At 39.5% G+C, this 23,950-nt stretch overlaps 1 protein-coding gene across 3 annotated transcripts; it reads right to left on the minus strand.

Annotated features, from left to right (window-relative positions):
- Positions 1-50: 50 nt before the first annotated feature.
- On the minus strand, positions 51-12,912 carry Tsga13 (testis specific 13). Of its 3 annotated transcripts, none has more exons than XM_090332400.1 (8): positions 12,823-12,900; positions 11,133-11,261; positions 9,537-9,615; positions 7,382-7,453; positions 6,194-6,388; positions 2,785-2,906; positions 1,954-2,081; positions 51-301 (listed from the first exon to the last, which is right to left on the minus strand). In XM_090332400.1, the coding sequence occupies exons 3-8, from the start codon at positions 9,591-9,593 to the stop codon at positions 129-131; spliced, it is 747 nt and encodes a 248-aa protein (XP_090188526.1). In that variant the 5' UTR covers positions 9,594-9,615; positions 11,133-11,261; positions 12,823-12,900; the 3' UTR covers positions 51-128. The 3 variants fall into 3 exon arrangements, with proteins under 3 accessions (XP_090188526.1, XP_090188525.1, XP_090188527.1); XM_090332399.1 differs by having other exon boundaries at positions 11,084-11,261; XM_090332401.1 differs by lacking the exons at positions 9,537-9,615; positions 11,133-11,261 and having other exon boundaries at positions 12,823-12,912.
- Between the last annotated feature and the right edge of the window lie 11,038 nt (positions 12,913-23,950).

The raw sequence follows: 23,950 nt of genomic DNA on the forward strand, positions 1-23,950 counted from the left end.
TACTCCCACGCTGTCCTGTCCGGCGGCAAGCCACGCCCACAGCAGCAACAATCTGGTTTTATTTAGTTGGTTATCTCCTGCTAGCCAGTCATCCTCGGAGAGAGTGGCGTGGCTGGGAGGGCTTGTCACTACCTAGGGACAGCGGCCTTTTGGACGATCCACTGCTTGGCCTTGCCGTAACGGAAGGTGTTTTCCCCTGGCGCGTCTCTGGTGGGCTTCTGTTCCAGGAGGGTCGAAAATGTGAGTGGTTCCCAAAGCTCCTGGGAACATGGTGCTGGTCGGCTCACTGGCTCCATGGAAACTACGACAAAGCATGGGACACCTTGGTGAATGGTAGTTCCACACGTACCACAAGGGAGAGGCCAGAAGGAAGGGATCCACTTGAAGGGACCAGAAAAGCTGACCTTTACTCTTATCAAACTTACTCTTTCTCAAGAGGACACAGATGTTTTAAACCATGGACTGCCATTCCCAGCCATCTTTTATAATTCCGCTTCCCTTCCCTTCAGCCAAACCCATTGCCATTTTATTCTTCCTTACTTGGTCTGGCCTTTTTCAAGTGATCTTATCTACAGTCTTACTGGTGGCTTAAGTAACTAAGTCAATGCACACAGTATTCTTGTGCTTGGCCTTTTCTCAACTATGTTATGTCGGTTTCTGTTTTCTTGTCTCACCGTTTGGGTGACAACCTTTTTCTTCTTTTGGCTTCAGTGGCAACATTCTTGCAATCTTGCCTGTGGTCTAGAAACTTTTCATTTTAAGATCTTACCTCCCCCACTCACCCCACTCTGGAGATGCATTTTATCTTGTAAATACTCCCTAAATCAATCCCTCTGCCCCTACTGTCATAATCTTAGTTCAAGTTATTTGATCTACCCCCTTCACAATTCCTACCCCAAATGATTTTTGGTGTTACCTTGCTTCGCTCAGATACTTAGTAAACATTCTATTATGGTTGGTGAGGGGGAATGTTAGCTGTTTCTTTAAATGTAAATCAACCACACCTTTCAAAATTAGAGAAATTACCATCTAGATGGGATTCTAGATTTTAGAGAAATGCTTTCCCCTATTATGGATTTGAGATTTACTTGTGTGCCTCAGCCTAAATAATGACATTCTTTTCAAATTTAATTCCAACTTGACTAAATGTAAATTTTTACTTATTGTATTGGCTTATATGGCTTTTAGAGCCTAACTTGTACTTTTTTTTTTCCAGTCCTGGGGCTTGAGTTTAGGGCCTGGATACTGTCACTGGGCTTTCTGAAGGCTAGTGCTCTACCTCTTGAGCCATAGCACCAGTTCCAGCTTTTTCTGTGTATATGATACAGAGGAATTGAACCCAGGGCTTCTTGCATACTAGGCAAGCACTGTACCCCCACGCCACTCTCATGGCTCTCAACTTGTACTTTCAATGTGTAGTTTCTCCTGAAAGACATAGGTGTTCCTACTTAAATTTTCTGAAAATAATACTTGACAAGGAAAAGACTTTGGAGAAGCTGAGACTTTCTTCCTCTTGCTTGGGCCCAAGATATTAGGAGCTAGGTAGAGAAGTATCAGTAATCCTAGAGATTCCCATGAATGTTTTACCTAGAGAAGGCCTATTGCTAAGGATGAAGAAACTGAGGTTGGCTGAGCCTTTAAGGTCATTCATGGCCTAGTCCATGTACTTACATACAATAAGTACTGTCTTTGGTGCTTGTTAAATAAGATTATAGATGATGAGCATTCTCATTATACTGTCTTCTACACAATCCTATCCTAACCTCCCCTCCCCATCCCAAAGAGTCATGTGAAGGTCATAACTTCTATGCTACAAGGGAAATAGTGTCTAGAATCAGCATGAGAGATATCAATTTATCCCCTCTCTAATACCCATAATTCCCAAGTGTGCAGTCCACATCTGCCTCCTGTACATCTCTTGGTGCACTAAACTGCCACACTGGAAGAACTTACCTCCTTTCTTTGTATCTTTTCCATATCCTGGAGCAAAGATGAGTTGAGGGTATGCTTTTTTCTGTTTCCTCAAAGAATAAATTTTTGAGTAGTTCCCTTCACTCTTGAAGTCCTTGTCAGTAGAAAACCTTAACAACAAAAAGCACGCATTCCATGTAGGAATCCTAGGGCAGGCATTCATGGTACCAATCACTTTAAGGTGGACTCCATCCTCAGAGATCCCAAAGAAGAGGCATTGATTGATACAGAAGGAGATTGTTGTTCAGTGGCCAGAGAAGCTTTTTTCTTTTTTCTTAAACTTAGCACAGCAAACCTGCCAGGTACTTTGGAATTTGCTCTCTCTTCTCCAAACTAGATAGCTACTTTCAAATAAAAACCTCTCTTATCTTTGCATTGTCCTAACATTTGTTCAAATACTTTAGTTCTTAATTCAGACTTAGTTTACTTCTGTGTGTGTGTGTGTGTGTGTGTGTGTGCGCGCGCGCGCGCACACGCGTGCATGTGCTTGGGCACGCACATGTTTCTCAGAACACAGATTTCAGAATTTAGCCCTTCCGTGCACTCTAGAAACTGGCCATTTGAGTTTGTCATTGCTGTGTCTCTCATTAGCATCTCAATGAGATTTGAAATGGGAAAAACTCTGTTGGAAGGTTATGTGGTTGGATATATTCCCTGTGACAAAAGTATGTGAGAGACTTTCTTACTGCTCCTTCTTCTATCCAAACTTATCCCAGACCCCTTTGTGTCCCCTTTTGTGTTGAATCATACTAGAGATAATAATATGAATAAGAACAAGATAGAAAAGAAGTACAAGCAGCCCAGTGACTTCACCTAAACTTCTGCTTTTCCTTGAGTGTGGCATCTTCAGTCTTTTTCACAGGGAAAGTTTTCTTTTTCTGAGGCATCTGGGGTAGGCATACATTCTCCATGGGTTTAGGCTGATAGCAAATCTCCTGTGGCGAGGCAAGAAGAGCAAGAAGAGCACAGGATGAAATGAGAACTGAGTCCCTTAGAATTCCAAGGCCGAGTTTCAGGACTCTCATAATTTCCCTAAACTGGTGCAACAAAGCCTATGGGAGAAAGAAGTGAGAGCTGGAATTCCAGGATAACATTTATTTGCTTCATTGCCAGATAATTGGTCCAAAGCTTGGATAGCTTTCTATCCAACTTGCTAGTTACTAGACTTTGGATGTGAATGGAAGAGGACCTGGTTTTGGAAAGGGTAAATCAGTGAATCACCTGGGAAATCAAACACTTAGCAATATATTGGGAAATAGATCGATGGGCTTCTACCTTCCTTTCTTAGACATGGCTTCCCTTATTCATTATCTTTTCTGTCTGCAATGAAAGGCATAGAATGGAGGCTTTGTACGGTAATAATTTCACCATTCCTAAAGGTCACAGAATCAAAGACTTCCAGAGTCTTAATTCCAGTCTGACGCTTCAACTGACACTCATGCCTCCTCTATAATTTCACATATCAGATTCTCATTCTTCCTATACCTAAAAAAGGAAGAAAAAATGCAATTTCATCTTTGGTTTGCCAATAATTATCTTTCTGCAAAGCAGAAAAATCCAGTGCTTCTTCCACAGAGACCTCAAACAAATTTGAGCAAATCTATCATTTTCCTCCTAGGCTTTATTTCTTCCAGGCTAAAATATAGCCAATATCTTGAACTTCTCATAGCATGGCTTTGAGTTCTGTCATTCTCCTGATTTATCTTACTTGGTAAAATTAAAATGTATCATTTTTTTCATAATATATGGCAGTCTGAAATGAAAAAAAAATACATTCTAGGTGCTGCATTGTAGGGAACATCCCCCCTCCCCATTAAAATATTTATTCAAAATTGTTACCCCCCCCTTGTCTAATTTCACTATCAAAAACTGCCCCTTATACACACCACCACATTCTACTCTTTATCCTGCTTTGTCGGGCACCTGCCAAATTGTATACATTCTGTGTAACCATTTGCTTATTGACTTCTAGATTTAAATTTCATAATTGCAAAGACTTTGGCTTAGTCACTAGTACTAGCAAAACTTTATTAGTGTCTTGGACATAGTCAGTGCTCAGTAAATATTTGTTGAATGAATGGCCAATCAAGATCTTGAGCTTCTTCTTTTAGAGTCTTAAAGCCTTTTCAAACATACTTGCTGTTGCTGAACTGTCTTTTTATAAAAATTCTAACTCTTTGGGCCCGGAGTTTGGCCTAGTGGTTAAAGTGCTTGCCTAGCATGCATGAAGACCCAGGTTCGGTTCCTCGGTACCACATACATAGAAAAAAAGCCAGAAGTGGTGCTGAGGCTCAACTGGTAGAGCTCTAGCCTTGAGAAAGTCCAAGGACAGTGTTCAGGACCTGAGCTCAAGCCAGGACTGGCAAAAAAAAAAAAAAGGTAAAAAAAAAATTCTAACTCATAACTCATCCTCCTTAAGCTTTAGTTTTAAGTAACAGGACTCTAATTCAAGTTATCTAATAGGCATCTTAACAAAAGAACATAAGCTAAAGACAAAATAACAAAAGAACTCATAGTTAATGGTGCCACCCCAAAAATACCTAGCAGAACTAGATCTCATCACAGGAAAACAGAAACTGAAGGAAGTTATTAAGAATCCAAGATGGCCCCCCAGGCCCACGATCTCATTTTGATCCTCGCATGTAACTACCACATTCCTCCTGCTTGCCTCCATCTACTTCCTTTCTCTATCTCTTGTTCATTCCTTAATTTCTCTTCACCATTTCCATCTGCTTCGCCTTCCCTCACGCTCACCCTCCCTATGACTTCAACTTACCCTTTCTCCTCATGGTGGTCCTTTTATGGCCTCACTTGGTGTATTCTTTCTGCTCCCATTACCATTGCCTTATTATTTTCATTGCCCAATGCAAGGTGTCTGGACTAAGCATTTGATGGTGATAGAAACATCTGTGGATTCCACAACTAATAGATCCCATACTCTTTCTAAAGCACATAGGCCTGGCCATGAATGCTTTTCTCATACACCATCCTAAACTCACCAGAAAAGGGAGAGAGGGCAATGGTATAGATAAGAGCCTCTGTAGATAGAGTACACTTTAGATTTTATCACTCAGAGAACTATGACTGTCCATTAATCTAATTTAATAGGTGTGACAATATCCTCCTGGGTATGATTTAGATCTACCCCTGACCTCAAGGATCTACAAAGAGCTACAAAGCTCTTCTTGTACCGAGAATACATGTTACCCTTATTTTCCTTCTCTGGATTGAGCAAGGAGGCAGTTTTGGCCTGGTATTTGTTTCTCAGACCACACTATACCCACTAGTATGACACATACCCAATGAGCTTACTTTCAAACAAGAGAACAGAGGCAATCCATTTATTCCTTTGACAACCTTGAATACTGGCATTTGATCTTCCCCTTGAAAAGCATCTCATACTGCCATTCATTGAGCAACTAAACAAACATTAATTCCAAATTCACCACATTACATTATATTATGAAAATCTGCCTTAGCGTACCCTACTCTCAAGATTCTTTTGTTTGAACTTGTGTTTTCACTTAATTTCTTTCCTCTTAGGCCAAGCCTGCTACCAGGGCTATTAACATCTTTCTTTTGTTCTCCTTCCTAATATCTCTTAAATCAATTTTCTTCAGTTCCTCAGTTACTGCACCTTTAGCATCTCTTTATCTTGACTGTTATAATAACAGCATAACTATTCTTTGTGGGGTTTGTCTTTTCAACTAATGTACCCTTCTTCAGCCTGTAAAATGCTCTTCCTAAAACACAGATTTGATTACATCCTTTTATCTCCCGCCATTTACTCTTAAATCTCTCTGAAAGCACCTCACATCCTCAAGTCTCTAAACCTTCACACTTTACTCTGACTAGAACAGTCTCCTATTCTTTTGTTGTGAGTCACCTCCTGATGACTCCGTTCCCTAAACAGGGCCACTTTTCTCCATTTTATACTACATCTATATCTTTAATGACTTTGATTATCCACATATCCTGGCAATGCAGAATTAGGTTTAGATATCTTTTTCTTAAACCTCTGATTGGATTCCCATTTTCTGGTTAAAATCCAATGTTCTCCCTGCAGTAAGGTTTTGTGAATGTTTTCTAGTCACTCCAGGTTCCGTTTTGTAATGCCTATGTTCAGGAATAAGAAAGAAGAGAGAGATTTCTAGGTATGAGGCTAGGGGTTTAAGTTAGCTCGTTTCTCTACGCCGCCTCCTGAATCTTGAGGAACCATTACCTGGAGTATCATCTTGGAAAAGTATTTTGGACCATTATTTTGATTGATGTAGCTGGGAAGTGGGTTATTGCTCATAATCAATGAGGTCATATCTTGATCGAATTCCGATAGTTTGGACATGAAGCTGATAATTTTTCTATTCCGAATCAGGAGCTTATGCAGGGAGGTGGGCTTCAAAGGCTCATAGTACGGGGCCTGAGCAGATACAGAAAGATTTCCAGAGGGACAAAGAGATTAGACTAAGACAAAACTAACAGATCAGTTGGCTAATCTTTTGCCTCAAAAAACTGGGTCAAGGCAAGCAAGGGCTGAACAAATCTACCCACAATCTTCAGTATCTATCTGAAACTGTCAGAAGATTTCTGTTCCCATCGGAGCTCTCATTCCCCTGACAATAAACTAAGGGGCTGAGGAAATGCAATGGAAAAGGTTTCCACAGTAACAGGAACAAGATGATTGAAGCCTTTCAAAGAAGGGTAATGGGGATTTAGCTCAGTGGTGGAGCACTTGCCAAAAATGTGCAAGATTAAGTTGTTTGAGCCCCATTACCCCCCCACACACACACACACGCATACACAAACAAAATTGTCATAAATAAATCATCTTTTTAAAAACGTGTGTAATGTAGTGCCCAACAGAGTGAGGCAAACTGAGTGGTTTCTATGTGGCTCTACCTGATTAGCCTTCTCTCCACACAGGGACTGTAGCTCAAAGCTTCCTTTATTTGTCTTCCCACCCACCCACCCACTAACACCTCTCCTCAGGCACTGCTGTTTTAACTGGCATTCATAAGCTTAGAAAGGAAAGGCCCTCAAGAAGCCCAGCACATAACCTAAGGTGTGGGTGGAGGAGGGGGCAGTCCCACTAAACTTGTTTTTCTCTCAATAGGCAGATGAGAAAGAGAGAGAGGGAGGGGGATAGGGATTATAAAGGTCTTCTCTGATAAGTATGTTTTCTCAACTGGAAAAAACAACACCATCTGCAGAGACCACTTTTGTTCCAGATCCCATATCATCACCCTGTTCCAGGTTGGACCTCAGACTTGAAATCTCTGCCTCCCTGTCCTAGAAGGCAGAGGGGGGGGGGAGCCCTGGAGGCATTGGGAGTACTGTGCAGTGGCCTCTGCACTGCTGAAGTGCTTCCTTAGAAGTCTTGGGACCCGAGAAGGGACACTTTTTCCCCACCTACCAAATTTGGACGGGTTGTATAATAGTGGTAGTTCTGTAGGTTAAATTTTGATTGTCCAACTGTGTCATAAACCTAAAGACAAAAAAATCATAATTAGTGATTTCAAGTCACACTCATCTTATTCCATTTTAAGTAGTTGAGTCAAAGTCTCCCAATGTATTCTAGATTGACCTAGAAGTAGCTCTGTAGCCCATGCTGTCCTCTAACTTGTGGTGATCTTCCTACCTCAGCCTTCCAGGGCATGGATTACGGGTGTGTACCACCACATCCAGCTCAAGTGACACCTCTCTTAAACAGTATCCAATCATCACCTCATCTTATTAGCACTACAAAGACGTGTCTAATGTACACTGAAAGAACACTGTACCTCAGCCGTTGGGGCATGGGCTGGGTTCTGTGACATTCTAATAGGGGAGTGTATAGATGAAAACTGGAGCAGCCTTTAGAAATGTCAGGTAAGACCGTGAGAAGGCAGAGTAGACAAGGGCAGTCCCAAAATTCAGACCAGGACAAATCAGGTCATGGAATCCCACCCCCTACTCTACCCTTTTCATATCTACAGAAGGGAGATCAGATGACAGTCACCATGGCAGCAGAGAGCCTTTAAGGAGAAAGCCAGTCACTTTTGTTACAAAACAACCTAAAGGTTGAACAAACAACCTAAAGGTTGTGGGTACAAAGGGAGACCCCTAAGGACAACTAAAAGAGCAGGCACCCTCACAGAGGACTGGAAATGACATCGTGCATTTTGCAATTTTTTAATCTCTGCAAAGCATGATTCTTCCAGACACACTGTGAAGATGAATTAGTGTCTGCTAGGGGTATCCATGTGTGAGAAGTAATGTGCCTACTACCTGACCAATGTAACTGTAACCCCTCTATACATTATCCCGACCAAAAAAGAAAAAAAGAATTAGTGTCTGCTTTCTAGCACTCTGTCCACTGTACTGGAGGCAGCACTGGTGATTTATGGGTTGTCGGTGTCCTGTCTGGTAGTGAAGATTGCGGGCTTCTTCCATTGCCCTCCTGCTGTTCCCTGCACTGCCGCCTCTCTGCTTGCTTAGCTCTAAGTAGTCCAAGGATGAATCAAAGGTAGAAGAACACAGGGAGATAAAAGCTCTGAATTACTTTCGTTTGGCTTGGCACAATCAGAAATTAAGGGGGGAAAAGAAGAGGAAAGCTGCCTTTGGATCAGCATCTTTAAAGTTTGTCATGTCCCCCAAGGAGGTAGTATGGTATGATGGGGCATGGGGGTGCGGGAAGGAGATATGCACTAGAAGGTGAATAAAACAAGGAGGCATATGGAGAAAGGAAAGTACTAAGAAAGGAATGGAACCATGAGAGAAGAGACATTATTATGCTTCAGTAAGAAAATGCCAGCAGTGGGGATTCTTGAGGATTGGATGAAACCCTGGAAGAGGAATAGCGCAGCCATGTTATATATTCCCTTAGGAAAGATGGGACGAAATATGGTATGAATCCAAAGATGCAGTTTTAATTTCTATTGTCTTTTGAAAGCCTGTATGCTCAAAACAACAATGTATGAAAAATCTGCTTCACACAGTCTATTTATTGTAGAAGTCTGAGAAGATTTTAATGCAGAGTATGAAGACAGAATTATTCTCTTAAAGGTTTGTTGTTCCTTTAGGGAGAAAATTCTCTGAGGAAAATGTTTTAACTTCTGAATTTGTCTGAGCTATTGCATCTCTGTCCCAAATCAGTTTACAGCAGTTGACTTAAACTCATAAGGCTGTTGAAATTGGATATGTTGTTAGTTTTGTTATGTTGATTTGGATTATCTCTGGTAGATGAAATAAAAATTGATCTGGAAAATTCACTTGAATATGATAATCTTGGGAAAGTAATGAAATTCTGGCTTCAAGTCTAGGTAAGTCTGGGTTTAAAACTCCCTAAAATAAGTTTCTGGTTCCTAGGTTTTTTTGTGTCCTCCTTTGGTTTCTGGTGTGTCTGTGTGTGTCTCTGTGTGACTTCTATGCCTCTATTTGTCTTTCACCAAATGAGAGAAATTAACCTTGTTTTGCATAGATATTTTACTTCTTTTTGTTTTCTAATAGGAAGTTTGTAGACCCAATTTGTAAGGTACCCTAAGCAACCCTGAAGAAATATGACACCAGAATGCTTGTTATTCCCTTACCGAGTCACCATCATCAACAATTACTTTCCGAAGTTTAACTGGGGTAATTTCTGACATCTTTGATGGGGCTTTCTGAACCCTGAAAAAGAGGCAAAACATTCCATTGCATTTGTCGACTCCAAGTCCTGACCTTCAGCATGTTCAGTGAAATTTAGGAGCATAATTTAGAACACGAATATTTCAGGTGATCACAAACCGAATGTGTAGGAAACAGTGACTCACTATCCAGTATGCATGATGGGAAAAACAGAAAAAAGAGCCCAAATGCTGATAGCTCATGCCTTTAATCCAAGCGACACAGGAGGCTCAAGTCTGAGGATTGTGATTCAAAGCCAGCCTCAGCAGGAAGGTCTGTGAGACTCCTATTAATTACAAAAAAAAAAAAAAAAAAGCCAGAAATGGCCAGTGTTAATCTGTCAGTAAATCCATGAGACTCTGAGAAGTCATGGAACTTCAAAACAAAATGTCCAAGTCCTGTTGTCCTTGCTTGGCTCTCTGCTCTCATCATCCCAACCACATCTAAGGGGTTCTTTTTCTAGAATGAGTGCAGAAAAGTAATCTCCAACAGCAAATATTTTCATATCTCATTCTGCTTCTTGACTTACTTCTTCATCCCCCACTAGATACCAGATCCCTTTGGGAGAAAAAGGTAAGAGGAGAAAAAATTACAATGTTGAATAATAAAGCATTTTGGATTCCTTTTCTTTTTAAACCCATTTGCTGCATGCACTCAGTGAAATATTTTCATCAGTAAAATCAGGCTAATACTTGCAAATAAGTGTCCCCCTTCCTCTTTAGAGGTGGTTCCACTAGGAGGTTAAACAAGCTCAAATTCAGAATTCTGCAAGTATCTCAACTGTGAACCTGTGTTTCTTTTAAAAATGAAGACAGTGGTGAGGAACAAAATATGAAAAATAGAAATTGCCAAAGTATATTTTTGGTAGGTCAACTAGCTATATTCACTTGATACAAATAATTCCAATGCCAGGATCAAATTCTGTTCGTGGATATTAGCTCTTATATGTTACTACCAGCTGCAACATTAATTCTACCAAAATTAATGGTCTTAAAAGTGTTCCCAAGGGGAGTAGGAATCCCACTGTGAGCAAGCCACAATAAATTCATTCTCTCAACATCCTAAAGCTTGTGCCTTTTTTGATGTATCCCTTTGCTGTAAGTACTCAATAATTAATAATCTAACATAGCCATTATTGCAGCACTTATCAAAATGATTCTTGGATGTCAAAAAAGGCAGCAAAGAATTCCAGACAGTCTTCAAGGCCAATTTAAAAGCCAGGACTTGCATGAAAAGTGGCTTCTCAGCCCAATAAGTGCTTGTCGAGAACAGCCTAGGGCTTTCTTTTTGGCAAAGCTATTCTAACTGCTGTATGAAATACAGATCCAGCTCTGGCTTTTGATCTGTAATTGATTAGCCAATTAAAATATATTTAATGGGGGTGTGCTTTGTGATTAACACAGCTCACACTGCTGTGTTGCAAATTATAAAGTGGTGTTTATAACTTAGCTAAGCAAATAAGACTACACACTTGACTTGTATCTTCTGACTCATTGCTGTTCAGTGATAATTCAGCCAACCTAAAGCAGGTAGGGATTCACTCAAGTCCAAATTCAACGGCTCTGAATATTTCACATTCTGTAGGGATGCAGTTCAATCCAAACATTCTTTCCTTAGCACACACTGTGTGCTCAGCCCCATTCCTGATCCTGTGTGGAACACAAATCAAAACTGAGTGATGACTGTAGATAGAGAAAATGCACAATATATAGTGATACTTGTCCTCAAGAAAATTGTACTAGACAATGATGGGAGGGGAGTGGAGGTGATTACTAAATGTGAGATGATAATGACAAACACATGCTAGTATATTAGGTAAATCACTTCATCTCGTGGGGATTGTGTATCAGTGTCTTTATGAAGTCATTCATGATTTTATTGTGATTTTACTATCACATTCTAGTTCATAATGATGGTGAGATTGTTCTACATGAAGATCGGAAATAAAATGAACTGTTATGTATTGACAGTAGAGCAAAACTGGAGGGACTACCATCTTTCACCTCTCCTTTCAACTTTTAAGTAGGTCAACAGTATCTAAGGCCTGAATGGGTATGTATGTTATGCCTTTTGATGTAGACAGAAATGGAGACACAGATGCAGATGTAGAACCCATCATTTAGAGACAACAGAAGTCAATGAAGCTTGTGTCAGAGGTAACCTACAGGATGCAGATTTTGAGCAAGTCATTGCAAGGCCATGCAAAGTTGCCTAATGAGAACTTAGTGGTTTGGTTGTTTTAAGTATAAGAAATAATGGAGAGCATGGAATATGTTACAGAGGCCTTGAAAATTAAGTGAAATATAGGCTAGACCTATTAGCCTAACTTCCTATAGGACCGTGGATTTGAAATAATGAGCTATGTTTACATCAATAGGTAATCCTAGCTACTCAGGAAGCTGAGATCTACAGATCCTGGTTCAAAGCCAGCTAGAGCAGGAAAGCCAGTGAGACTCTTATCCTTAATAAACTATTCAGAAAAAAGAAAAAACTGAAAGTGGCTCTGTGGCTCAAATGGTAGAGTGCTAATGTTGAGCACAAAGACGCTCAGGAGCAGCACTAAGACTTGAATAGATACCAAAACTGAACTTAAAAGACTATCAAATTAGGCCAGAAGCCAGTGGCTCACATCTGTAATCCCAATGACTCAGGGGGCTGAAATCTGAGGATCATGGTTCAAAGCCAGCCTGGGCAGGAAAGTTTGTTTTTTGGGACTCTTATTTCCATTTCATCACAGAAAAGATCAGAAGTGGTGCTGTGGCTCAAGTGGTAGTGTGCACAGGCCCAGGCCCAGAGTTCAAGCCCCAGGACTGGCAAAAGAAAAGAAAAGAAAAAGCTATCAAATTATGAGTTACAATTCTTTTTGTTGCTTGTGCATAGCTCAGACAGAAAAAGACGAATAGACAAAAACTACAAACAAAATAAAAAGATATAACTGAGCATGCTGATACATGCCTGTAGTCCTAGCTCCTGGAGAGGCTATGGTGGGAGAATCATTTAAATTTAAGAGTTCAAAGTCAGCCTAGACAATATAGCAAGGTTGTCTCAAAATGAAAGAGAAATGAAAAAAAAAAAAACCCAGAGCAGAGGAGAACAGAGAAAGAGGAGGAGGAGAGGAATAGGAACAGGAAAAAAAGGTGGAAAAGGAGAAGCAGCAAAGGAGACAAGAGAAAACAATACAACATAAGATGAAAAAGTGTTCGTGTATACCTTTAAAGACATCAGGAAGTTTCAAGGAAGATAAAATTTCTGGATGACTCTCAATGATTCTTCTGGATTCTCTTCTGGTTCTCTTCTGGATTCTGGAGACAACACAGGGAATTTTAGATGACTAGACAATCTAGAATGCTGAAATATTCTTTGCTGAAGATAGAAGGGAGACATTCAATCTGTAGCAGCAAACTAGACTCATCTTTTATTTTAATTATTTGTCCCATGTGGTATTGAACTTGTTTCTCAAACATGCCAGGCAAATGCTCTGCTACTGAGCTATGCCCCCAGCCCCAGAATCATTTAAATAATTTGTGGAAATGCCTCACCCAGTCCTTCATACTCAACTAATCAAAACCAAAACCGATCATTTATCCTCTAAACTTACTCTTTTTTTCCCTAATTTGATATATTATATCTCTTTTTATACAAGTTTTGAATCTAACATGATTATATTCATTATTCTAAGGATTTATGTTTGATTCCCAATGCCTATGATGGTTTAGTGTGCTATAAATATTCAATCAATACATAATTTGAATGCCTAACATACAGAGTACCATGAGAGCACAAATATGTATTAAATCCACATTTCCATTTTTTAAAGGATCTGATTGCCTGGAAAGACTTACATATAAGAAAAATACAAAAGCTGGGCACTGGTGGTTCATGCCTGTAATCCTACCTACTCAGGAGACTTGAGATTTGAAGACTGCAGCTCAAAGCCAGCCTGGGAAAGAAAGTCTGTGAGACTTCTATCTCCATTTAGCCATCAAAAAACTGGAACTGGAGTTGTGGTTTAAAAGTGGTAGAACACTAGCCTTGAGCAAAATTTGCTCAGGGAAAACACCCAGGAACTGAGTTCAAACCCCACAACCAAAGGAATAAAAGAAAAAGAAAAGTATAAACTGGGCCCTAGTGGCTCAGGGCTGAGCTCACAAGGCTGAGACCTGAGGATCACAGTTCAAAGCCAGCTTGAGTGGGGAAGATCATGAGACTTTTATCTATAACTACCAAAAAAAAAAAAAAAGTGGAGTTGAGTTGTGGCTCAAGTGGTGGAGTAGTAGCCTTGAACACAAAAGTGCAAGGATAGCACCCAAGCTCTGAATTCAAGCTCCAGGACCTGCACAATCCAATATGAAAACCAACATGCTTAAAAGCCTCTTCTTACAAGAATAAAGCAATGTCATCCCAAAGGCTGCAAAATTAGTATATGGATCCCGTTATGCTCTTAGTTATAGAATCATGGTGACCCAGAAACAGTACAAGGATCTTGGTAAGGACAGACTACTGATGGGTCAAATGAGAGTGTTTGCTTTAGAAATGACAGAATGCAAACTAGAAACACATTAGCAGATGAATGAAAATGTGAGATTTATCATGTTGAAAACAATCATAAAAGAGAAAAAAGATGGCTATCATCTGATTTATATCTGGATCAAACTGTTCTTACATTTGATGAGTAGGCTAGGAAAGGGTTGGGAGATATTTTTGATGATAATGGGTTCAGAGAGTTTTAAAGGAATGATACTAGGGGACAACTCAAGAAGTCTAGATCCAGGGAAGTACTAAAAGTCGCCCCCTGATGGTGACAGGTAGAAAGCAAGTGGGGCATTCCACCTTGATGACAAGGACAACAATTCAAGACAGAGCATCTGCACAATAATTTAAGGGTCCTTTGGATATGTTGTCGTGTGTGTGTGGGTTTGAGGTGATGTGGGCTTTGTAAGTGGAGTGGCATGGCTAGCATGGGCCATGAGGAACACAGCCAGGTAATGTGGGAGGTAGCACTTTCAGCAGATGAAATTCATCGAAGGAGCCACACAAGAGCATAAGTCTAAGGCATTATGGGGAAACAGACTCACCACATCTTCTTCTAACTCTTTCTTCTTCTGTTCTTTCTCCTCCTTCTTCTCCTCTGATCCACCTCTTTCTCCTCTTTTTCTTCACAAACAAACTTTGTACATATTGCATGTTGAAAATTTTAAGGTAATTACCAGATGAATGTATGACTGTTTCCTATAGTATATTGTTCTTGCTAATATCCAAATACCTCTTTGCTTTTAAATATTTATATAACTGTATCTCTCAATGAAATGATCTTATTTATTGTCTAAGAAAAATTGTATGCATCAATATAGCTTTTAGATTGTTTATTTTAAAGAATGTGCAAGTAATTGATTTACATTCCAAATACAATTGCTAGAATGTGGAAATCATATGCAGTCATTTTATAAAGTACAAGTATTGACAAAAGATATGAATTTCAGATATTACTGGCACTGAGAGGCTAAATGACTGCATTAAACCAACTGTTAACAATTACATTGTTTCTGATCAGAATATAATTTTAAAACATTTTCTTTCTAATGCTAGAATTTTTAATGAGCTATAAAATGTTTTAGTTATGTGTAAAGAACTTAATTGGATAGTTTTTGTTGACAGATAACCCATTATAATATTTTCATTTGAAATAAAAAATATTCTGGTACTTTGCATTTGCTATTTTTTTTTTAAACTGGAACTATGGCTTGAACTCAGAGCCTCATGCTCTCACTTGGCTTTTTCATGAAAGACTGGCACTCTATCACTTGAACCACACCTCCACTTTCAGATTTTTTTTTTGCTGGTTAATTGGCTATGAGTCCCATGACCTTTTCTTCTGTGATTTTCAGATCTCAACCTCCTGAGTAGCTAGGATGATAGGCATGAGCACCAGGGCACAGGTGGTAGTCACCATTTTACACATAACAGCTGATTTTGGAGGAAAAGGATTATTGACTTAAGTAGGAGACATATAAAAATAAATGTATGGTGATCAAATAAATAGAAGTGACTGAAGACAAATTTCTATAAAAAAGACAAAAATAACAAAAGCAAATAAATGGAGAAATTAAAAAGTCAGAAATATCCTAAAAGTTTTAATGAAACACATGTATGTATCTATGTCAGAAATAGGAAATATGAGAACTTCTAAATTAATGTATCCAACTTTGGGTATCTTCTGAGTGGACTTACTTGTTCTATACTAAGAAAAAGGCACATTTTTCTTTCCTGGTCATGGGGCTTGAACTCTTGGCTTGGGCGCTGTCCCTGAGCTCTTTAGATCAAGGCCCTACGCCTTGAGCCACAGAGCCACTTTTGGTTTTCTAGTGGTAACTGGACTTCACAGTAGCTGAGGCTCAGTCTATATCCCTAGCAGCCATGCATGTTGGGCCTTGTATCCTCACAAGGACCTGCTATTGTCAGAAATGAACGGATCTCTCATTCTGATCCTATGAGCATATCTCCTAGTCATAGTGTGTTTTGCTTTGGATCACATCTGATATCTTTCCAGGGTTGCCTTTGGGCTACTAGAGCCACTTTGCTCAGAGTGAAAGTGCCTGTAAGGTGAGGGACCCCTCCTGGGATCCTACAGAAGAAAGGACAATGTAGCTGAAATATAAAAGTCCATGTCTTTTGCCAGAGGATGCTTCTGACTGATATGTACTAGTTTCCCACCCAGAACTCACCCACAGGATCAGGATAAGGCCAGAACTATATTTGTAATACATCCTTGGGAGTCTTCTGTTTTTGTATCCTACGCCCCAAACTTGCTTACTAATTTATTCTGACATGACTTCTCATGGGGACTTTCCTGCCCAAGTTGGATTTAAGCCACAACCTTCAGATCTCAGCCTCCTGGGTAGTTCTTTACACTCTTTATAAGAGGTTTTCTTCAAAAATAAGTATGGGGCTGGGAGTTTGGCCTAGTGGTTAAAGTGCTTGCCTAGCATGCGTGAAGACCCGGGTTCGATTCCTCGGTACCACATACATAGAAAAAAGCCAGAAGTGGTGCTGAGGCTCAAGTGGTAGAGCTCTAGCCTTGAGAAAGTCCAAGGACAGTGCTCAGGCCCTGAGCTCAAGCCCAGGACTGGCAAAATAAAAAAAAAAACAAAAAACAAAAATAAGTATGATACTACCCAGTTGCACCATAAAATTGTATTTATTCTGGTATTATTTGTATCTTTTACCTTTTATGTTAACGTTCCCTCATAGAAGTAATGTATTAGCGAATTATTCCTAGACATTTTCTACACTTTCTATATTTCACACATTTTCTACATTTCACATTTTCATTCATTTTCTAGTTGGGTATTATTAGTTCACACCATTGTTTAATAGTTGATTTTATTGTTTATCCAGTTCAATGTTATATCATCACATCTAAAGACAGTTTTATTCCTTTCCCTGAAATCCCTTATGTCATTTTTCCTTCCTTAAAACACTGCTGGCACACTGGATATCATTAGTAATAGAAAGAGGAACAAGCCTGCCCCAACTCATGTCTTCTCATAAGAAGCCCACTATGGTGACTAAGAAAGATGCATATATATATATATATATATATATATATATATATATATATATATATATGCACTGTTGCTCAGTTTCTTTTGCTCCAGGACAGCACTCTACCCCTAAAGCCACAGCATCACTTCCAGAGTTTTCTATTTATGTGGTACCAAGAAATCAAACCCAGAGCTTCATGCATGCTAGGCAAGCACTCTACCACTAAGCCACGAGAAGGAAACTTTTGATTGCCTCACTCCTTATATCAAAAGTAAGATGATTTGGTATAATCTCATGAACTGCCATACAGGTGGAGAACCATTAGTCTTGGAAAGAGTAAGAGGATTGGTGACTAGTTTAAGAAAAAGATTTTAACATTGGTGTTTGTCTTTAAAAGCTGTCTCTTGAATTATCACAATAACACCTCTCGTACTATTCCTGTATGCTCATAAAATTGAGCCCCATTTCTCTCCTTCCCCTCATTCTACATTTTGTATCTCCAACATTTCTCTTCCCTTCACAGGCAAATGGTGGCAAAAAAAATTACACTGGATTCTTTCAACTGTAAGTGGAATTTCGTCTTCTCATACACTAGAACAGCATTCCAGATATAAATGTTTTCCTTTTCTATTCCTTTCCTGCATTTCTCATTTGCATCTTCTTTAAAGTCAGTGTTGATTTAGTAACACAATCACATAACGCTGTGGGGTTTTCGCTGTTGGTTGGTTGATTGGCAATCTACTTATTATTAGTGTTGGGACTCAAACCCCTCTAGCACTGAGCTGCATTCTCTACCATGGTGTAACATTGTTTTGAAGCAAGAACAAAAGATTGATTTTGCCCATGGGATCTATTGTTTTACCATGAGCTCCACCATCTAGAAATAGCTAGGTAGAAAAACATTCTTAAGACTTAGTTTTGACACCAGCTGAGAGACAACATTTGCAAGATTTTGATGCTGATCAGGGTAAGGAGTCTGAACCAGATTTTAAATATGGAGCTATTTCTCCAAATCCAGAAGACATGGATCAGGGTAAATTCACAGTGATAGTTTATCATTTTTAACATTTTGTATTTCTTTCCTTGTTTTTTTTTCTGCCAGTTGTGGGGCTTGAACTCAGGACTTGAGCACTGTCCTTGGACTTTGCTCAAGGCTAGAACTCTACCACTTGAACCACAACACCACTTCCAGCTTTTTCTATGTATGTGGTACCAAGGAATGGAACCTGGGCCTTTGTGCATGCTAGGCAAGCACTCTACCACTAGGCAAAACTCCCAGCAATTCTTTCCTTGTTTTGATATTTTAAATTGTTATTCTAAAAGTGATGTACAAAGGGGATACATAAGTCAGGTAACTGGGTACATTTCTTTTTGGACAATATCATTCCTTTCCGTGCTTTCTCCCTATTTCTTTACTTTTGGAGGCTTTTTAAATTTCATGTTCTTACTACCAAAGAAAGGAACAGTTCCTGTTGCAAAGCCTCTTGCTGTTCTGCTGGCAGCAGCTTGGACAACCTGGTCATCTTCACCATCAGCTCGGAGAAGTAGGTCCAACTTTAGGTAATGGTCTAGGAAAGCACTTAGTATCTGACTCTGTTTTATGCCAAGATGTTCTGTGCTTAAAACCTTATTAAACCCAACCTGAAATCAGTACCTGACAGGTAACAGAAGGCTTTAATGTTTAGTCTTTCTTTAGTGAGTCCGCCGTGGGAGAGGTTGTTTTATGTCCTGACTAGAATGACTTATTTCAAACCTGTTCCCTTAGTCTTCTATACCAAGCATTTACAATGGAACACCTGGAACTGACTTATCCAAAATGATCTATCATATTATAAATTAGATGAGATGTCAAGTAACACTGTTTTTGAAATGGAGCACCTCCTGCTTTGCTGTCCATGGTCTGGCTTAATATCTCAGATACCTTCACAGGAGATTTTCTGAGGTCCCTCTTAAAGGCTTCTAATGGCTAATATTTCTCAGGCTAGCCAGAAATAGGAGCACAGCTGGGCCTTTGTGAAAAAAATAAAACCTTCCCAATATGTCTCAGACTACAATAAGACTCTGGAGTATTAATAGAATTCTATGAGTGTTTACTTCCTAGCTAAGACTGTTGCAATCAGATGGAAATTTCTTGGTAAGAGTTCTATTACCACTATTATTCTCTCTTCTTTTGGAGGATTGCCAATTATAATTGAAGGTAGTGATGAGATTATTGACAAAACTTGTTCCTGTTAATGTTTTAAAGTTGTTTACTCTGCAATGATTTAGAAAGATACACATATGGGTGTATATAAATTATGCTATGCCTGGCTCTGTGTACACACACACATAACACACACACATATACACACAAATGAGAGAGAAAGACTAAGGTGGGGAGAGAGCAAATTGTTTGGTAAATGCTTACTTAGCATTTGTGGGGAATCATCATGAAAGTAATATGGGAATTTTTGTGCCATTATTGCAATTTCTCTGTCAGTATAAAATGATGCCAAAATAAAAAGTTGAAACACATACAAATACATATGCAGGATTAGATGAAGACATTTTATAAGCACATCCCATAATATTAACTGGAGTATGAGGTTACACAATCATTTTATGTTCTTATGGTTGATCTATCTGTCTGGCTATCTATCTACAGATCAACTACAATTTTTTTGGTGCCAGTCCCGGGGCTTGAACTCAAGGCCTGGGTACTGACCTTGATCTTATTTTGCTCAAGGCTAATACTCTACCACCTGAACCATAGTGCCACTTGTGTTTTTTTTTCTGTTTATATGGTGGTGAGGAATTGAACCCAGGGTTTCATGCATGCTAGGCAAGCACTCTACCACGAAGCCATATTCTCAGAGTCCTGGTTGATCTATATTTCGAAATGTTCTACAATGTATATTGATTTTGCTCTGTGATAAGGATGAAAGGATAGTATAAATCAGTAAAAGGCAATGTTTTCTCCAAAATGATCTTGATATCATAATGACCACTGCTCTTTCTGAGGAATGTAACAGACCTTCAGTTCAGTAATATGTGGTCTGGATTCTTTGTTTTAAATGAGTACAAGATGCTGTTTTATGTTCAAAACAAATAATAAAAGAGAAAATTCTTTTAAAAAAGCATTCTTCTAGCCCTTGAAAATTATTTCTATTTTTCTAGCTATCTTCTCTTAGCACCTCCAAATCTAATGTCTGTCATTTTTTTTCTTTCTTTCTTTCTGTCTGTCTTTTCTTTTCTTTCTTTCTTTCTTTGTTTGTTTCTTTCTCTTTCTCTCTTTCCCTTCCTTCCTTGTTTCTTTTTCATTTTCTTCCTTTCTTTCTTTTTTTGATGAAATTAGTTATCTGCCACTCGAGCTGTTTCTAATTAGTGCATTCTGTCAAGTCCAGTCACAGTAATGGTGCCTTGAGTTCCTAGTGAAAGGTACTAAACTAGCTTCTTCTCTTAACTACTTATACTCCGCTCACATTTGTGTCTTTATTAAATTCTCCTCTGTTGACCCCATTTGGGCATGCCATATGTTTTGTACTGGGACTCTCTATGACACAGTATTGTCACCTATTCTATCATTTAAAGAAAACACAGCAGCTGTCTACATTTTTAGTAGAAGCCATTTTTTCTACCATGTACCCTTATAATCCACCAACATGGCCTGTTAAACATCTTGGCCACAGATGACTCATAGATTAAGCTGTACAAGTCTTCATTTAGCTCATATATAACATCTACAATATTTGTTCCTGTCTTTATCTTTGTCACTAGATTTTTTCTTAGAGGCCTATAATAATGGTAGCCTTCTTTGGAGTCCATTCAGAGGTGTCTGCCTATAGCCAAGCTACAGATTCTCAGTCATTTGTCTGCTATCACATAGATTTTCCCATGAAGTCTTCTTTTCCCAAGGAGACACAGTACCATAATACTATGTGGTATATTCATCTATAAGCCTTCTATCTTGGGATTCCCTAGAGTAGAAAGGGAGAAAGCAAGCCAGTGGATTCACTTTCCCCTTTCTTCCTTTGTTAAACATAAAGTGCCAAGAGCTAGTCTGGTGCTCTAGCCACCATGATAAGCAAAGCAGGAGATGCCGACCACACCAGCACAGAATTACTATGACAGTAGACATTTCCCTCCAGATTTCTTGCTACATGGGAAATATGAGTCTCTACTGGTCAGTAACGTATGGTTTCCTTTACTGACATCAAGTGCAATCATATCCAATTCAGCTGCTTAAGGTATATTATATTTTATGAGGATTTTTTTGCTGTTGTCAGTTGTGAGGCTTGAACTCAGGGCCTGGTGCTGTCCCTGAGGTTTTTTTTAGCTCAAGGAGAGCACTCTACTACTTTGAGCCACAGAGCTACATCCAGTTTTCTTGTGGTTAGTTGGAGATAAGATTCTCACAGACTTTTCTGTCTGACCTGACTTTGAATTATGATCCTAAGATCTCAGCCTCCTAAATAGCTAGGATTATAGGGATGAGTCACCCATGAGCTGGGTTTACAAGCATGAGCACTCAGCTATGTTATAGATTTTAACAGGTACCCTTTTCACCAAGAGAACAGAAGCTTCTCCTATGTCCTTTCCTAAGATTTCACATCCTGAATTGTCTGTCTGATATAACCAAGGAATACAAATGGGACTTAGATAGTGGCTTACATTCTTTTCTCTTTTAGGAAAGTTGAATATTCAATATAAAGTGGTGGCATGCAAGAATAATCACACTTCTGTTTCTCATTTGGGAGATAAGACTGACCTCTACTTTTAATATCCAATTTACATTTGCCTAGAGTTTCAAGCTGTGGACTATGGAAGGTGAGAGTGGGACTAATAAGTTGTATTCTTTCCTTACCATAACTACTCAGAGTAAGATGTGGTCTGTGGCCCATGGTAATAGTGCCCTGCACATAGGTGGTGCCAATTCAGATATGTTAATTCAATAGCACAACCTGGGCATGGGATCCAGGAAGGCTGGTGGTCTAGAAAGAAGAGGAAAACTTCTGCCTTGGGTAACCATGGTAACTACTTTCATTCCTTTGATTAAAAAAAAAAAAGGGTAAAGTTCTGGGGAGCGTTTTCCTACGTTTCTTGGTGCCAAGCTGCCCAAACAATGGCACTAAATGGAATCAGAGCATGACCTTCCTTTACTGTCATGGAGGGTAGTTCTCTATATCTACTTGGAATTAGAGGGACTTGAACCAAATGAACTTGTGTGAACTATGCTTCAAGAGTATTCTGAGCAGTTGTAAGCAAGTTGGACTTATGGCTCTTGGTCAATCAAATGTCTTGTGTCTGTGCCTCCACCCTTCTGTTCTGGACTATACAGCTGACATAAAGGCATCTCTCTGGAACATCACTGGGCCAAAACTCATTAAGCTAATTGTTGTCTAGGAAAAGTGTTTGGGCTTTATCTCTCCAAACTCTGGGGGAGATGGAAAGGTTGGTTTATTTTCTAAGACCCCAGAATAGTAACCATCCTCTGTTCCAGGAACTATATCAGGATGGAACAGACTGTGAGCACAATGACAGGGATCCTTCACACACCAAGAGTCCCTTGAGCAACAAAGCAAGATGGCCTCTCACCAAGACAGTACTATTACCAAAATGAAAGAGAGGCATTAGTCTGTCCCAGACACTCTGGTGATAAAGAATACCAAAACTCATTCAGGCACCTGGAAATGGTGATGGGGGAGAGGGGTAAGCCATGAGATATTAGCAATCTAAGGAGCGAGGTATAGTATACAATTTGGAAATCAGAACCAGATACCTCAAAACTATTGGTGATTGGTCTCCCCTCTACTGTCCAGTCTGGAAACCCTCCAGGGAAGATGAATGTCCTGTTATACATTTGAAACTAGGATGTGAATAACTAAGGGGCTGTTGTAATGCCCAGCAGGCCTTCACGAGTAAGAAAAACAAACCCTCCTCAAAAAAAAAAATATGATGGCACTGGGCCACGAATGTGGCCTAGTGGTAGGGTGCTTGCCTAGCCTGCACGAAGCCCTGGGTTTGATTCCTTGGTACCGCATACACAGAAAAATCCTGAAGTGGTGCTGTGGCTCAAGTGGCAGAGTGCTAGCCTTGAGCAAAAAGTGTTCAAGGACAGTGCCCAGGCCCTGAGTTCAAGGTCTAGGATGTGCCAAAAAAAAAAAAAATGATGACTCAGGGCTGAGAATGTTGCCCAGTGGTAGAGCACTTGTTTTGCATGCACAACGCCCTGGGTTTGATCCTTGATTTTCTGCCCCTCCCAAAACAAATCATTGTAATAAATAAATTGTCGATTGTGTTGATAGGTACCAATTTAGTGCTTAAGGACATAGTACAACATCTTTCAGTTTACATGTGATATAGGAACGTTACATGCTATTGGATGAAAAAACATAGTAAGAAGAAGCCATTAAGTGGGAAATGTTCCTCTCTTTGGCATAACTGGTATAAAGCAGTACCCACCCTGTGCATATAATTCTCGGAAAGAATCCCTTGAGTGAGGAAAAACACTAAGATCCCAAAGGAAATCTCTCCTTGTTGGGTTTCAAGCAAATATACATCAATATTTGGTTTTATGTTATACCTTAATTTAGATTCAAGTATAAATGGCATGTTTCAATTATAAGATTCAATTAGTGATTGATGTTAAGAATATCTGGAGGTCATTCCCCATATTTCTCAATAATTCCACTGCCTGGTTTCTTATCACCATCACTACTCTTTCCTTACTTTAGGCACGTACCCTGTATACATACACAGATGACCTTGGGAGAGCCTTCTCTCCTCCAATAATGTGTCCATCCACCTGGACTACATA

The sequence above is a fragment of the Megascapheus bottae genome, chromosome 5 (assembly GCF_031878675.1).
Source record: "Megascapheus bottae isolate mThoBot1 chromosome 5, mThoBot2.hap1, whole genome shotgun sequence".
Lineage (NCBI taxonomy): Eukaryota > Metazoa > Chordata > Mammalia > Rodentia > Geomyidae > Megascapheus > Megascapheus bottae.

Coding starts and splice junctions, on each gene's coding strand:
- Tsga13 (XM_090332399.1), bottom strand. CDS start 11,106: ATGAGTCAGAAGATACAAGTCAA. Junction 7,454..9,536: donor TTGTTGATGATGGTGACTCG/GTAAGGGAATAA, acceptor TTTTGTCTTTAG/GTTTATGACACAGTTGGACA. Junction 2,082..2,784: donor AAGGAAAAGCAGAAGTTTAG/GTGAAGTCACTG, acceptor TTTGTTGTTAAG/GTTTTCTACTGACAAGGACT.